The 16,999-nt window shown below is 46.1% G+C and overlaps 1 protein-coding gene across 1 annotated transcript in view; it reads right to left on the reverse strand.

Moving 5' to 3' along the window:
- Positions 1-16,999, reverse strand: part of LOC113836755 (multidrug and toxin extrusion protein 2) — a 44,031-nt gene that overhangs the window by 24,014 nt on the left and 3,018 nt on the right. The window contains exons 3-8 of the mRNA XM_027426198.2: positions 12,808-12,876; positions 11,616-11,764; positions 10,456-10,498; positions 6,704-6,748; positions 5,460-5,557; positions 2,777-2,874 (exon numbers count right to left, since the gene is read on the reverse strand). Coding sequence (XP_027281999.1) covers positions 2,777-2,874; positions 5,460-5,557; positions 6,704-6,748; positions 10,456-10,498; positions 11,616-11,764; positions 12,808-12,876 — 502 coding nt within the window. The remainder of the gene's footprint in view (positions 1-2,776; positions 2,875-5,459; positions 5,558-6,703; positions 6,749-10,455; positions 10,499-11,615; positions 11,765-12,807; positions 12,877-16,999) is intronic.

Here is a 16,999-nt window from a genome sequence, read left to right on the forward strand (position 1 = left end):
GTCACTTCCTCACAGTGATGGATGGACTGGCTCCACTAATCATTAGCTAAAGTCAATTCCTCCTACACTAAGTTGTTGCTTGTCAAATATTTGGTCATGTCATTGAGAAAGTAATTAGCATATTTAATTAAGGGCATGATGTTTAATTGTTGGCAGCTACTAATCTGGGCTGTAACCAGATAGCTTATAGAAATCATGCAGAAAACCCCTAATATTAACCTAGAGACTAAGAGCAGATTGACAGCTACCAGGGGTGAGGGTGGGGAGAAAACAAGCTTCAAACTGTCAGGAGGAATCAGTTCTGTTATGGAATTTTTTTTAAATAAACTATTAATTAACATAACTCTATAAACCAGTAAAAATATAATGCCAAACGAGTCAATTTCACAGTATATAAATTATACATCAGTGAAGCTGTTAAGAAAAAAAAAAAAAAAACAAGCCAGGTGGTGATGGTGCACACCTTTAATCCCAGCACTCAGGAGGCAGAGGCAGGTGGATCTCTGAGAGTTTGAGGTCAGCTTGATCTACAGAGCAAGTTCCAGGACAACCAGGGTTATACAGAGAAACCCTGCCTTGAAAAACAAAACAAAACAAAACCAATAAAACCAAGATCATTTTGACTTGGAACACACTCTGAAATACTAAGGACAGCGACCAGACAAGAGGAAGTTAATTAATGCACAGTCCTTATGTTCCGCTGAGGAGGCCACAGAGCAACACTGAGAAGTTCTCTCAACTTTGGCTCATCTGCGTCAGCTTTTAAAAGTGAAATGGAAGCAAATGAAAAGCTGGAAGAAAAGCTGGGTTAAGGGGCCTAAGTGTGTTCTTATTTTAAGCACTTTTCACAGATTCATTTTGTTTTAAAACATGAATACTTGTTGCTGGCAATAAAAGGTTGTGTGTGGAGGTTGGGGGTGGGAGTGGGGGGGAGCTGGATCTTCACAAGTAGAAGACTAAAACCCAAGCTCTATATCTCACCCTGTTCGAAAATCTGTTCAAAGTGGATAAAAGACTTTCATGTCAGACCTGACACCCTGAAACCACAGAAAAAGACTTCAAGAGGTCAGTTCAGACAAGGGCTTCCTGAAAAGCACTCCAACAGCCCGAGAAAGAGGAGCAAGATTGACAAGTGGAATTGTATGAAACTGAAAGCCCCACAAGGCAAACCAAATGACTACCAGAGTGAACAGACAGACCATCTTTCAAATGGGAGATGGATGTTAACCACCAAGTGTGTGCCCCGCAAGCGGGAGGACCTGAGTTCAGGTAGCCAGGGTCGATGCAGACACACAGTGCTCACCGAAGTCCCTGCACAGAGAGACAGATGGGAGACCCTGGAGCTTGGTGGCCACCGGTGTAGCTGAATCAGTGAGCTCTAGGTTCAGGGAGCGGATGTCTCAAACAATAAGAAGGAAAGCACTTGATGAAGACACTATATATGTCACCTCTGGCCCCCACATGCCCATGTCCACATAGCATCGCTAAGGAAGTGCTGGTGAAAGCCATATCTCAATCCTGTTAGAGTGACAAGATCCAGGTCACACAGAGAATAATGATTAAAAAGAAGGAACCCAACAGTTTGTGACAACATGGATGAAACTAGGATATACCTGCTAAGTGAGACAAGGCATAGACAAATACTGTATGATCTCTCTATGTGGAATCTGAAAAAGTAGAAGAAGAGCAGAAGGCTGGTTACCAAGGGTCGGGTGGTGAAGAGAATCAGTGAGATCAGTCACATGATGGAAACTTCTGGAGACCTAACGAACAACTGAGGAATGCAGTTAGCACTGTGCACCTTGAGTCTGTCGAGACAAACAGTAGGAACCATGCTTGCCATACACAGAGCCATAACTATGCAAGGTGCTGGGCACATTAATTAGCTTTGCAGCAGTCATCATTTCATAATGTACATGTACATCAAAACATCACAGTCAGTGGGCTACCACAGAGGTGTGCACCTGTAATCCCAGCTACTAGAAGGCTGAGATGGGGGAGGGGTGTCACAAACTTGAAGCTACCCTGGGCAACTAGCAAGACTCTGTCTCAAAACTTACAAAGAAGCAGTAGGGATGCAGGCCGGTAGCAGAGCACTTGCCTATTATATATGAGACCCTGGGTCCCATCCTCAGGACCACAAAACAAAGCAAACTACCACAGTAAAAGTCACGCCACAGTCACTCCTTAAATACATACAAGTTTTATCAACTTTGCCTCAGTAAAACTGAAAAAAAAGAAAGGAAGAAAAAAAGGAAGGAAGGAAGGAAGGAAGGAAGGAAGGAAGGAAGGAAGGAAGGAAGGAAGCCAAACAACAAATCCAGTTAAGCATGTGGGTGTCTACTCGAGGGTCTGGGCTCCTCAGTTAGCTGTGAGTTGTCCTGGCTGATCAGAGAGTAGTCTGTTCTCTTACGTTGATCCCACAGTAAAGCTAACTGCCCTTCAGTCAAATGGCATGATCTTCCAGAAACAGGATTTCATATTAGTAGTTTTAATTCATAAAATATAACTGCAACTTAAAACTCAGTATCTATCAGTATTCTATGAACAAAGGGTTATTTTGGTAAAAACACAAACACAAAGTCATACACTGTCCCTAGTAACTTCTGTATTTCCAGTAACAAACATTTTCTATATTTTGAGATTTCCTAAAAGATAAAAAAAAAAAAACCTTCTACAAGGGAAAGAAATTCAAAAGCCAGAGCTATGCCCATGAGCCTCCACAGTGTGGCCCATGGGTCTCCACTGTGCAATGCAAGAACGCAGGGTCACGTACCTCCCCAGGTGTGGATGTGGATCCTCTTCCACCACACGTAGAGGAAAAGCAGGGCAGACAGGAAAAACTGGGAGGTGGTGTTGGCCCAGGCTGACCCTCTGCAGGAGAAAAGGCAAGGGATAGCTCAAGCATGTCCTTCTAAACAAAAACCAACAGTCTGCCTCTGACAAGCTTTTGCTGGCAATGAGCTTGGAGTGCCTGTGCCATCTTCCTTTGTGTGTTGGCTAAATCCATGTGTAATAGGCTTGTTTGTCTCCATGGAGATGGAGCTGCTGTTCATCAGTGTGACCCCGAAGGGCTTGAAGCTGTATGGGCATCCCACAAGCCACCAACCTTAACCCTCAACTAAGTATTTCTTAGGTGGTGACTAGTTTAGAGGGTTGAGCCAGCCAGCTCCTCTACTTGAGTGTTCAACCAAGCCATGGTTTTATCATACAGGGTTAGAGCAGGTTTGTTTTCCATCAAATAGAACACTGGGCGTCATCAGTGGGAGCCATCTTTCCACCCACGTGAATGCTGGGCCAGTTCAGGGCCACACTCAGTCTTCTCGTTTACTTTTCCCTCTCGTGTTCTTGTCTGAGCTTCACACTTGATTATTTATTAACCCGCCACCATATATAGTCTCTCCTTTTTCCAAACTATCCTAGGCACATCTCTTTAGGAAGAGTCCAACATTCTGTTTCTTAGGTGCCCTTCATAGGAGAACCTGGGCCCTCTGTGATGTCTAGTCAATCCACTGGTCCTCTCCTTCCCTGATGAGACCCCTCTATGCTCTGACCAATGTCTGGGTGACAGTTGCCCTTGGTTGTCAACTTAGCTGTATTAAGATATGCCTAAGAATGTTTTTTTTTTTTTTTAAGCCACTTCTATGGGTCTGTGGGGTTTGTCTAGAGGTGGACATAGGAGGCAATGATTGAGGGGAGACCCACCTTGAATGTGGGGCCATACCATCCAGCAAGCTGGTGGTCCAGACACAAAGAAATTAGAGGAAGAAACACACCAGTGTCTCCAAGCCCCCTTTCCTTTTGGGATAAAAGTATCTAGTGATGTCACCATCCACCGACATTAGACTACAGTTTCTTGTTGGTTGGCTTTTGTCAACTTGGCACAAACCTAGACACATCTGAGAAGGGGACTCTTAAGTGAGAAAATGCCTCCAAGACTGTCCTGAAAGCGAGTCTGTGGGGTGTCACCTTGGTTTAGTGACTGATGCGTGAGGGCCCAGCTCACTGTGGGAGGTGCCATCCCTGGGCGGGTTGTCCTGGGTGGTCTAGGAAAGCAGGCTGAGCAGGCCACAAGCAGTGCTCTTCACTGCATCAGCATCAGCTCCATCTTTCACTTCCCTCCGTGATGTGAAGTCCAGGTGTAAGCAAAAGAAACCCATTTCTCTCCAAGCTGCTTTGGTCATGCTGTTTCATCACAGCAGTAGAAACCCTCACCAAGACAGGCTTCCTCAGCCTTTCAACCTGCACCTGCCACCAGTGACTCACTCTACAGGGCGCCTCCAGGCCTTTGGTGTCAGTTTGGGATAGCTAGGTCATCTAACTTCGTGCCTCTTCAATGGGTATATGGCCATTGTTAGACTACCCAGCTCCTATCATGTAGGTCCATCCAAGAATTCCTCTTTCTTGGTGTTCTCTCCCCCCTCCCCCTCTCCCCTTCCCTCACTCTCTCCCCCCAGGAAACTCTGACTGATACAGCTTCCTTCATCTTTCTGGCATGAAGAAGATAGCAAGGGAACCAGGCCTTGTACATGCTGGCAAGCGCTCTCTCCCACAGGGCTGCATCCCTGTCTGTGTTACTCTTTAATATGTCATGGTTTCGTTGATATTCAGAGCCCACATTAATATGTGAATGGAAACCAAACAAATCGCAGCAAAGATATCCCACAGTTGACATAATTCATAGTTTATACTCTATTTTCTTTTCTTCTCCTTAATTCCTAACATATTAACTTCTTTTAATTAGATTTTTTTATTCCCCCCTTTCCTTCCCCTATCCACTCCCATGTTACACCTTCCCTCCACTACAGTTCAAATTCATGGCCTCTTTTTCTTTCATTGTTGTTACATATATAAAACAGCAACAGTCATGACCCACTAACCAATGAACACAGTGCCCTGAAGCACGCCCAAATCGTGGGCCTCCATCTTCATTTGCTGGTGTGACTCTCTGACTCCGTATGCAGATTAGCTCTGGGCTAGGGCAGCAGAGCTTCCTCTGGTGTGAGGAAGGGCCATGGGGACACCATTGATTGGGATACTGCTAACTTCTTTCTTTCCTTATGAGGCTCTCATCTCTTTAAGCTTCAAGAAGGAATTTGCCTCAAACACTTAAAATTCAGAGGCCCTGAGAGAAGCCCTTCAGGCCTCTGCCTGGCATCCACCTCAGCCTCCAGGTGGCAGCAGCTTGCTTAGGACTAACACAGCTTCAACCACAGAAGCCGCAGCATTGCTGTCCAAGGCTCCTGGCTTCCCATCTAATCTTCACCCTCTCTCCCCCACACAAGCTAGCTGCTCCCCTGTGGGCCCACGGGGCCAGCTCTTACCTGCCGTGCAGAGCACCGGACACAGACTGCTAGGTGCCTGCTTACCTGTCCACGTCCCCCGCTTCACTGGCATATCCCCAGCCCTAGGGCACCACACACGGCAGTCTTTGCTGGATGAACGGGGTCTCCACTTACACCACTCCGAGGTCCAAGGCGTACAGCAAGAACGCATTCATGCCCACATTGACAACATTTGCTGCGATCCCAACAATAACTTGGGGCATAATGATGCCCTAAAATTCCCAAACAAATAGGAAAACATTACTGTTTTCAAAAGCTAGTTGGCTAGGCTGTCATAGTTAACTAGGTGGCAGTGGGAAAGTCACATGAGGCTAGGAGAAAAGTCAGGAATGGCCAACAGTCAAATGAGCCCCTCCTCTGATGAAGCTTCTCACTGAGCCACCCAGAAGCCTGCGGTGACCGTTTCAAAACTCTGTCCAGTTTCATCACAGCAACGGGGGAAAAGAGGGCGTGGTCCCGGGAAGAACACACAGGCTTTAGGGGTGTTGGGGCCCAGAGCCCACCACTCCTCAGAGCTGTACCTGAGGATCTCCTCACATGCACAGCACTCAGAAACACTTGCTTCAAAGCGAGTGGGGAGAAGCATGTCCATCCCTTTGCTTAGCTTTGTATGCTGTTCCTTTTGTTTCATGTTTGAGACAAGGTCTCATTATGTAGCTCCAGCTACTCTTTATGTAGACCAGGCTGGACCCAAACTCACAGAGTTCCTAGTGTTGGAATTAAAGGCATGCAACCATTGTGCCCGGCAATGCACAGTCCTATTGTTTATGCTGTCTACACTTCAGTCCTCTCCCAGCAATCAAACAGAATTGGTGACTGTCAAAGCAGAGCAGTTTCCTCTGGCTTAGGGATGAGGCCTTTATGATTAAAGGCTAGCAAACTACCTGTAGGTGGCCTGGGACAGGACGGTAACTAAAGTGGGGCCCAGTTTCTGTTCAACCACTTCTGACCCTCTCCTCCCTCAATTTCCCTTCCGCCTTGTGTGCAGCACCCCCAGGGTCCTTCCCACACTTACAAGAGTAGCTGTAGTAACACTAGACCCTCCCGGTCAGTACCAAAATCGGGGCCAGGCTGCCAGGTCAGAGGCAAAGCCGGTAGCCAGCTTCCCGAGTAGGGAAGGGTTAGATGTGAAGGTCGTAGAGGGACAGAAGGAAAACTAAGCAATCAGACAGATGTGTCTATATGGTGGCCATCTCTTCAGTACACGAAACTGCAGGGGCTCATGTTCCCAAAGTGCATGTTTGTCACAGAAATGAATTACAGGGAAACTGAGGTGCAAATTATTACACAGAAAACCCCTCTAAAACATTCGCTCTACATTTCCCACAGTAGTGTGTAGTAAAAATACAAAAGAGTACCTGACTCTGTAAATAGCGTGTCTGCAGCTGGAATAGGAATGCTGCCTAGAAGATGAAATGGAAAAACACAAGAGCTTACTTTGTCTCTGGTTTTGTTGTTGTTGTTTTTACATTTCTGTGGTTCACTCCCAGGACTTCACACTCAGCAAATGTCTGCCGCAAGGCTATACCTCAGCTCAGTTTCTTTTGGATACTAATTTTATAAAAAATGGTGGGTTTCAATATAATATTCTCATACATGTCAAGTTCTGGAGGGTTTTTTAATTATTGTTAAGTTTTTGGCCTGTATGCTGGCCAAAAAGAAAATGGGCTTCATTTGGCATTCCCTAGACATATCACTGCACTTTTTTCTTCTTCCCCTACCCATCATTGTCTTCCCAACCTCTATTTCCCTTCCTCCCATAGCTCCGGCTTCTGTTTGATAACAGAAGTTACAGAAGATAACAGGTTGTGTACTCCACAACCCTGCCTTGCTCCCCTTCCCTCTCTACAGACAGCTTCCTCCCCTCTCATAGTGCCCTTTCTATTTCTGTGTCACACACACACACACACACACACACACACACACACACACATATATATACATGTACACACATATAAACACAGAGGCATTTAAATCTACATCTGCATGAGAGAGAAAAGATGCAATATTTGCTTCTCTGAGTCTGGCTTACTTCACCTAATACAAGGGTCTCCAGTTCTATTCATTTTCTTCTCCTTCTTGCATTTATTTATTTTTATAATTGTGTGTATATGTGCATGCGTGTGCCACAGCACACACTCTGGGGACTGAACTCAGATCAGGATTAGCAACAAGAGCCCATCCCGCCCCACCCATCCCATAATTTCATTTTTCTTTGTAACTAAAAGAAATTCCACTGTGTGAATGCATACCTTTTTATTCATTTATCTGTTGGTGGAAATCCAGGCTAGTCCCATATCTTGGCAGCAATGAAATAGAGATATACAAGTATGTCTGGTGTCCTTCTATTACATACCACAGTAGTACAGTGGGATCTTGGAGTAAATGTGTTTTTAGCTTTTTGAGAAACTTCCATACTGATCTCCATGGCAACCAAACCAGTTTAACACTCCCATGTCCTCACCAGCATTTGTTGTCATTAGTGTTCTTGGTAAGATCTAGTCTTGCTGGGCTCACATGAAATGCCAGGGCAGTTTTGATTTGGATTTCTCTGACAGCTAAAGGTATTTTATGTCTTCCTTTATTCAGTTCGCTAGCCCATTTTGATTTGGGAGATACTTAAATGTTGGTGTTCCTTGTATGTTCTAAATGTTAATGCCACATAGGCTGTATGATTGGCAAGGATGTGCCCCCAGGCTGTGCACTGCCTCTGGTAATGATTTCCTTTGTTAAATTTGGGGATTATTTCCTTTGCTGATGTCTGCTTTTTAGGGAGCCCTTGCCTGTGCTGGCTCGAAAGTGTTTTCCTCATGCACTCTGCCCCCGTTATACTTAAGGACTCTATCCCGAACTGATTTCAGTGCTGGATGAGAGATATGGATCTACTTTGATTCTTTTACATGTAGACAGTTGCCTTTCTCATTAGAGAGGCTACCCTTCCTCCAATACGTATTTTGGCACCCTGTCAAGGATTAGATGGCTGGTCTTCTATGCTATCATTGTCTACTCTGGTTTTTAGGATACTTTCTTACTGATCATGTGACTTCAAAATCCAGAAAACCAGATTCACCCTAAACAAAAGCCAGAATGAGGGGATGAAAGGTTCACTTCCTGAAGAGCAGAAAAGAGTGGATTCCAAGTGGCTGAAGCAAACATCCCATCCTCAACTGTCTGAAGAGGGAGTGAGGCAGAAACAATGACCTGTAGCCATCTTTGGCAAGAAGCCTCCCAACTGTAGGTGTACAGGAGCCAAGCTGGGCCCCCAGAAGACAGGAAACTCAGTCTCAGAGCCCTAGTGCAAGGGCTTGGGTATGAGCATGACCCCCATGGGTATTGTGTACAAGGATCTGAGCACCAGACTCCCCAGGACCCAAATGGAGGAAGGAGAGAATTGATTGTTACATGTTTGTCTTCTGACCTCTGAGCATAGGTCCATGGCATGATGAGGAGCCCCAGCTGGGTCTGGGCTACTTGGGTGTTGGGGAGCCTTAAAGCAGCTCAGGGTGTGATTTTGCCTGCCTTCCAGCCCCACTTATTTGCCACAATGCTGTTCCTGATTCTTTATTCCACGGCTCCTCTTTTTAAAAACTGTATTCTTTTTTGAGCCAGCTCAAGCTGGCTCAAAACGTTCTATTCTACCTCAGCTTTCTGAATGCAGGGTCACAGACAGTGCAACCTGTCTAGGAGTTAGTACCATGATTACTTTTTGATTGCATCAAAGGAATGCAGTTAGAAAACAGCTCAAAGCTTGTTGTGCCCACATGGTACAAACACTAGGTCATGTCCCTTGAAGAATGAAAATCTCTCCTATGGGTTTGTTTCTCAGGATTCGGTGTCTGACACCTCCTGGCCACAGAGGCTGAGACTCCACAGGACAAAGTGTAAGACAGCACTGGTGGGGTTTCTGAGTCTTAGAGGACAATAGGCTTTTAGATTCTTGCTAAACTTATTGTTTCTTTTGCTTCAAGAAAAAATGCTGTAATGATGTTGATCACCACTTTCATCCCGGATTCACTAACTATGCTTTCATTATTGCTTGTGGTTAAACTATAATGCAAGTATAGAGTATATAAGGTGTAGCCTATTTTCAATAAATGGGCAGTCATCCTGATTTATCCTCAGATCGTGTCAGTCTCTTTCCCTCGACAACTCCACACCTCCTCTTTGGGACCTGAACCCCGCTGGAGCAAAATAAGTAAAATGTAATTAAAGGCAACGTAAGGGGGAAAGGGTTCTTTTTGTTATTGCTGATTTGTTGATGGTTTTTGGTTTTGTTTGTTTGTCTGTTTTGAGACAGTGTTGTTCTGTGTAGCCCTGGTTATCCTGGAACTCACTCTGTAGACCAGGCTGACCTTGAACTCACAGGGATCCTCCTGCCTCTGCCTCCTGAGTGCTGGGATTAAAGCTGTGTGACACGGGCAGAAAGGATTCATTTTGGCTCACAGTTCAAGGGCACAGTCCCCCATGGCAGGAAGTTCATTATTGGCAGGAGCTTGAGGCAGCTGGTCATGTTGCATCCACAGTCAATAAGCAGAGAGAGATGGATGCTTGTGCTCAACTAGCTTTCTCCTTTTGTGCACTCCAAGAACCCAGCCAAGGAGTGGTGCCACCCATGGTGGATAAACTGTTCAGATCAGCCTAATAAAGATAATCCCCTGAGGCTGGTCTCCCGGGCAACTCTAGATCTCATCAAGTTCACGACTGAGATTAACCATCCCACATTGGAATTAGCTTTGGTGACCATCAATGGACAAATAGATAAAGAAAATGTGGCCTACATAAGACAATGGAATACTATTCTGCCATTAAGATTGAAGTCATGGAAAATGAATGGAACTTATGTTCCTCGTTTAGGTGAAAAGCCAGAACCAGAAGGACAGTTATTACGTATTTTCTCTCATATGTAGCATTGAGAAGGAGGGGTTAGGACAGGGGAAGTTGAGAAGGATCGTGAGAACCAGGGGAAGGTAGAAGAAGGAAAGAGAGGAAACAGGTATGATAAAAGTATATTATATACAAGTATGAAAATGTCTCAATGGAAATCATTACCTAATGTTATCATTTCTATGATTATACACTAGTAAAGAAACACGGCAGCTGTGAAACTTACAGGAAGAGCAGGGATGCATATCATCACATAAACCTGGGCTAGCCTGGAACAAGAAGACAGCATTTAACCAACAGTGAAGTGAAGGACCAAATATTAAAATTAATAAAAGTTTAAAAACTTGGGCCCTAAATCTACACAGAGAAAGGGAACTTCTAATGGTAAAGGAAAATTTAACTCCTTAAATCAGGAGTGCTGTGGCTGGCACCTATGCCCTGCTTTCAGAGAAGGTGAGGTGACCCTTCACCACTTGGATCAACATTCCTGTCTGCTAATTGCTAGTCATAAGGTTGTAAAGATCCCCCAGCCCAGGGGATAACTGACAGACCCTGTGACCCCAAAACCCTGCAAGCCCATGTTCTGTCTTATCTCACTCAAATGTATCTTGCTTAAAATATATAGTTACTGCTTTACTCTGCACTTTGTATGACCGTAAGTAACCATGGAAACTCTGAAATTTGTGGCCTTCAACCTTATGGTCTGCGCCTTTAAAAGCTTCTCTTTGGCTGGTTGGGATCTCATTTCCACCCCATGGAGTGAGATCCAAGCTGGCCAGCTTGAACAATAAAAAGAAACCTTTTGCTTTTGCATGAGTGTTGACTCCTCAGGTTAGTCTCTGGGCTCCAAGAACCTAGCACAACAAAGTGGCTTCTGGTCACTCTACCTTCAGGTCCAGCTCAGGGGCATCGTCTAAAAGTTAAAACTAAACATCTGTTTGGAAGACACTGAGTCAAAGCAGTGTGCTCTGCACCGGCAGCAGCCAAAGCTGCTAAGTGGTTCCTTAAGTTGGGGGAAGAGGCAGCAGTCACTATTCAGTGTGGAGAGGGGGCGAAGGGTGGGGGATGACCCCACAGGAAAACTTGATACAAGTTCAACACAATGTTATGCAGAAACCTTTGGAAAGAGCCATGCTCAGGACAGAGACCCCACTAGACTGTTGAGTTTTATAAAAACCCAACTCTAAACACAACAGTGAAGACAGCTGTGCCTTGACTCCTATGGGAGAAAATGGTGTTGAACATGAAAGTGTGTGCTGGCTTGGCCCTGTGCCTGTCATTTAGTGGTCACAGTCACAGTTTCTGGTCCCAAGTGCTCACATCCAGCATATCAGCTGAGAATGTCTGCCACTTACTGCTGACCAAGAACTCTGAGCCGGTGCTCACCTGGCAACTTGCGGGTCCTGTCTTAGGAGCAGGAGCAGGTGCTCTGTGTTGAGGAAAATGGCCCAGCAAGGGAAACAGCAGAGCAGCAAGATGAGGATGCCCCGTTGGAGTACGACCCCCACGCGCTTCAGGTTCCTGCCTCCAAAGGACTTGGAAAAACAACGTTTCAGTGAACTTGGGGACCAAGGCCTCCCTTGCAGCAGGCCCAGCAGCTCTGGCAGCCATGTTCCCTGCTTCACTGCCCAAGGGGTGGGGCAGGGGGAAGGTGATGGGGAGGTGCAGAGGAGGACTGCCAGGTCCCTGACAGTCATCTGCCACTATGACATTGTATGTGTTCAAGGACAAATGTTCCCTGCTCTTGGGAACTGGGGCTGTTCACATGGAGCATAGAGGAGCAGAATGAAGCTTTGGGAAGGGGATGGGCACAGAACAGGGATGTGGAGGAAGGAAGACACCCACTGGGTTTAGGTAGCCCAGTAGTTGGCGATTTTATTGAAGAAGCATCAAGAGACCCAGCAAAGGCTAAGCCCAGTGGGATGGGCAGTAATGGAAAAGGCATTGATGGAGACGAAGCCCAGTGCAGGGGTGAGGACCTGGAGTGCAAAGACCACTTTTAAGAAGCTTACATGGGTGCTCAGAGAGGAACAAGGAAGACATGGACCCTGTGCAGACCAGGCCCTGAGGCCAGAACTGCCTACCAAACACAAGGGGAGTCATTGATCTGCCTGTGCTCCTGCACCAGGACCAGACCAAACCCAACCAACAAAAATGGAGTTCCTTTGCTAAATGACATGCAAACTGAAACTTTAAGGAGGCAGAAAGATACCAAACAGACTGCACGCCCCCCCCCAAAAAAAAACAGATAAACTGCTGTGCTTTAAACTGTGGGATTAAAAAAAAAATCACGCAAAGGAACCTGGTGCCACCCAGGTCCTGTTTGTTTGTTTTCCCACCACACCTCTCCTTGTCCCACCTCAAAAAGCCTGCCCACTGCTGTGCCATGAGCATGAGCTGTAGCCTTCGTGTCCCCTAACAAGTCACAAATGAAGCCTCGTGAGAGTCACAGCTGAGTTAGCTGAGTGTTGGTCACATGATTTAGTAACTGTGCCATTCATTCAAAAAGGGCTGCCAAACCACAGTCTTCGGTTCCCTAGGCAACTGCCAAGAACCCATGTGAGCATAAGGTTCTCACCTGAGACATCAGAGTGTCACAAGCTGAAGCCAAGCCAGTTCCGACTGAAATCCCAGTGACATTCACAACCTACAAGAAAAACAAACAAACCAACAACAACAACAATGACAACAAAAACAGGCCCAGTGCAGCAGGCAGTGGTTGCTCAGAGCCAAGGAGCCTCAGCAGCTCATTCTGGTTTTATGAGACATGGTTTCCTTATTTAACCCTGGTTGTCCTGGGACTCTGTGTGTAGACCAGGCTGGCCTTGATTCACCCACCTCTGCCTCCTCTGTGCCACCTACTTTGTCCAGCCCTTTTTTATTTAGCTGTTTTTTTGGTTTTTTGGTTTTTGGTTGTCATCGTCATCTCCCCATGCATATCCAACTCCACCCCCAGGGTCTCACTATGTAGCTCTCAATGTCCTGGAGCTCACCATATAGACCAGGTTGGTCTTGAACTCACAGAGATCTGCCTGCCTCCGTCTCCCCAGTGCTGGGATTAAAGGCCTAAGCCACTGCATGCAGCTCAACAGCTCATTTTCAAGGAGCAGGCATGCTCATATGAAAGCCCAGGCTCTGGTAGTTCAGATGGCCACATGGATCCTTGAGGATTATCAAACAAAAATGCCTTTTCAAACCAAGGGTCACAGCCACCCTAGGTCAACCAGGGGAGCTTAAAGCCTACTCTTTTTTTTTTTTTTTTTCCTTTTTGAGGCAGCCCTGGCTGGCTTATAACTTGCTATGCAGACCCGGCTAGCCTGGAACTCACAGAGATCTTCCTGCCTCTTACTAACAAGTGCTGGGATTAAAGTGAGTGTGACCAGCAAGCCTGGGTTTTCTTAATATAGTATGTAAGAACTTCTGCATTAGGAAAGTAAAGCCAGGCACTGTGGTGTGTCCTGTGGTTCCCAACACTGCAGAGGACAGAGGTAGAAGAATCACTGGAGTCCAGGAGTCCAGCAAGAACAGTCTTGGTACCAGAGCCAAAACCCACCTTAGAAAATAAACAGAAAGGTTTCCTATTGTCTAAGGCCACATACCTCATCTGCCAGAGGATATGCGTTTGAAAGGGCTAGGAGGTCTCTGTCTCTGTCTCAGTCTCTCTCTCTCTTGCACAGCAGCAGAAAGAAAAATATCTACCTAGAATTCTAGGCTTGGCAGAGGGCTCAGTGGTAATAGTGCTTGCTACACAGGCATGAGAACCTGGGTCTGGATCCCCAAAGCCCCTATATAAGCTGCATACATGGGCAGCTCCAGGACTTAGTGTGTTTCGGGGGGTGTGCTGTGGAGACAGGCAGACCCTGGAGTCCACCGACCCTCCAGCCCAGCTGAAACACGGCTCCAGTTTGGGTAAGAGAGGCTGCCTCAAAGAAATAAAGTGAAGAAGGAGAGAGCAGGATGCCCACCTTCTCCTCTGGACTCTGAATGCATGTGCGGCAGGGGGGGGGTGCTATACCTGAAAATACATGCATACACACATAACACCCAGTGTTTGGAACACATACTGTGTGCCAGGTTCTTCATGTATATGGTGTTATGACCAGGCATTGTCCTAAGTTACATGTACATTAAGTGGGTGACAGAAAATTTACTGTATTTACCTAGGTTACTTGGTGTGACCTGAAGCTGGGAGGTCTGGCTAGTAGTCTGGTAAGAATAGGGTTTAGGCCACCCTCTCAGGCAGATCTCATTCACTCCCCAACTACCCAGAGATTAGCCCATAGGTTGAAGGGTAGGGCTAAAGGCCAGCAGAGAAAGAGGGAAAGTACAATGTACTTCTTCAGCCTGAGTCTCACATGTAGCAACCAATGTCAACTCCAGGTAAATGAACAGCTTTACTTACCAAAATTCTGACCCAGTGTTTTGGCTAATGAAATATGGTCCCCTATGGCATATGTGCTGAAAGTCTGGTTGTTGGTATTGGTGTACTTGGAAGGTAGCGGAGTCTTCAAGAAATGACATTTAGTAGGGGGTGATTAAGTCACTGGGATGCTGGCCTTGGATGGGGCTAATATAGTTCTCACAGGGGGCAGAAGATGTAGGGGCTCAGTAGGTAGAGAGTTATCTTACAATTTGAAAATCCAGCACTGTGTGAACTGGGCATGGTGGCATGTGCCTGTCACTCCTACCCTGGAGAGGTAGAAGCAGCAGGAACAGAGGCTCGGGGCTATCCTTTACTACATATGGAGTTTGAGGTCAGGCTGGGCTTCATGAGACGGCTCAAAAAAAAAAAAAAGTTCTCCTGAGACCTAATTTGTTCATTGTAAGGAAGCCAGGCACTGGAATTGCTCTTGCTTCCTGCCTCACTGTGTGACTACCTGCTCCTCTCATAAGCCACGATGCCATCTGCATGCGATGATGGATCGATGAGGCCCCCATCAGAGCCAGGCAAAAGCTGGTGCATGTTCCTAAATGTCCTAAAGTGTGAGGTAAAGAGACCTTTTCTCTATAGAGTGTCCACTACCTTGAGACAGTAGTAATGGACCGAGATACCTGGGAATATACACCCCCTAACCCTGAGGTCAATAGCAGACCATGTGTGGAGTGTCCTACAATTACCCTACCAGACATGGAACCCAGAGGGCTGGTGGTACAATGAGGACCCAGATGTGAGGTGCACACTACTCCCGAACCCATCAAGGAGAAGAAAAGGGGGAAGAACTCACTTTATAAAAAGGGTTTTTTTTGTTTTGTTTTGTTTTTTTGTTTTTCGAGACAGGGTTTCTCTGTGTAACTTTGGAGCCTATCCTGGCACTTGCTCTGGAGACCAGGCTGGCCTCGAACTCACAGAGATCTGCCTGCCTCTGCCTCCCGAGTGCTGGGATTAAAGGCGTGCACCACCAATGCCCGGCTTTGTTTGCTTTTTTAAGTCACACATGAGAGTATCTTTGTTCTGTTGTGTTTGGTTTTTTTATTGTTGTTTGTTGTGGTTGTTGCTGCTGTTGTTGTACACTAACTGCCTTTAGCTGGCTTAGAACTCATGTCATCCTCTATAGCTCACATATGTTCAACTTTCTACCAGACTGAACTGAGTTAGAGCTCTCTTTTACCGTGGGCATTATAATAAAAGATTAGACAAAATGGCAAGACCTGTAATTCCGACTGATGCAGGAATATTAAGAATTCAAGGCCAACCTGGGTTACTGAGGAAGACCCTGTCCCAAAAATGAAATTTATAAAACTTAACATATCTAATCATCGAGTCCACCATCTTCCCAAAAGTTAGTTACAAGTTAGCATCCATTAAAAGCAACATATCTCCTTGACCCATTTGCAAAGGGCTGACAGTGGCTCTCCCTATTCAGGAGCTTATCTGCAGAAAGCCCTGCCTGTGGAACACACCAGTCTTCCCACGTACCACCACCAAGCCTCCCATCTCCCTGTGGGTTGTTCTTATTCCTGATGTTTTACATCGAAAACTCTAGAGGCATAAACAGGAAAAGGAAAGGAAATTGCCAAAAACAACAACAACAGCAACACACACACACACACACACACACACACACACACACACACACACACAATTTTAGTTTGGTTTTCCCCAAAAAGATATATCTTAAAATAATTTTAATGAAACAAAGAACAAATAGTCTGATGATGTGATGCAGACACATAACTTAAAGGCTTGAAATCCTCACCAAAGTCCAGGATGGAAACGCCTAGCCAAATGAGGCTGACCTAAAGGACAGAGGAAAAAGACAAGAAGGAGCCGTGGGTTGTGCTCAGGCAGGACAGCAGAGATGTATGACTCCAAACATTTGGTTGAACCAGATCTGTGGCAGGACTCAAGCTTCCCAAAAATAAGGCGCTCACTCCTCCGAGAGAAGGATGCAGAGGCATGAGTGCCCAGAGCCAAGACCTCAGCCTTCCTGGGGACGCCAGGAAGGGCTCTAAGGACACCCTCCAAGCCTTGGGAGGAAGAAAGGATAAAGCCGTCACAAGAGAGTAAAGTGGGATGCAGAAGAAATGGGTGTGGAGTGGTTCTAAGGACCGTGGGCTGCTGATGGGTACAGAGGGCCTAAGGTGAGGGGCAAGTATAAGAGTGCAAGTGTAAGGCAAGAGACTTAATCCTCACCACTACAAAGACAGAATAGAAAAGCCCCTGCGTTCCCTGGGAGATGCAACTGCAGCAAGCTCTGGTCTCCAGCTGGTCCACCTTGCAAACCACCATAAGAACTAGAAGCCCGTGTTGAGGATGGAGATAGTGACTT

Source organism: Cricetulus griseus, chromosome 7, assembly GCF_003668045.3.
Source record: "Cricetulus griseus strain 17A/GY chromosome 7, alternate assembly CriGri-PICRH-1.0, whole genome shotgun sequence".
In the NCBI taxonomy this organism is placed as follows: domain Eukaryota; kingdom Metazoa; phylum Chordata; class Mammalia; order Rodentia; family Cricetidae; genus Cricetulus; species Cricetulus griseus.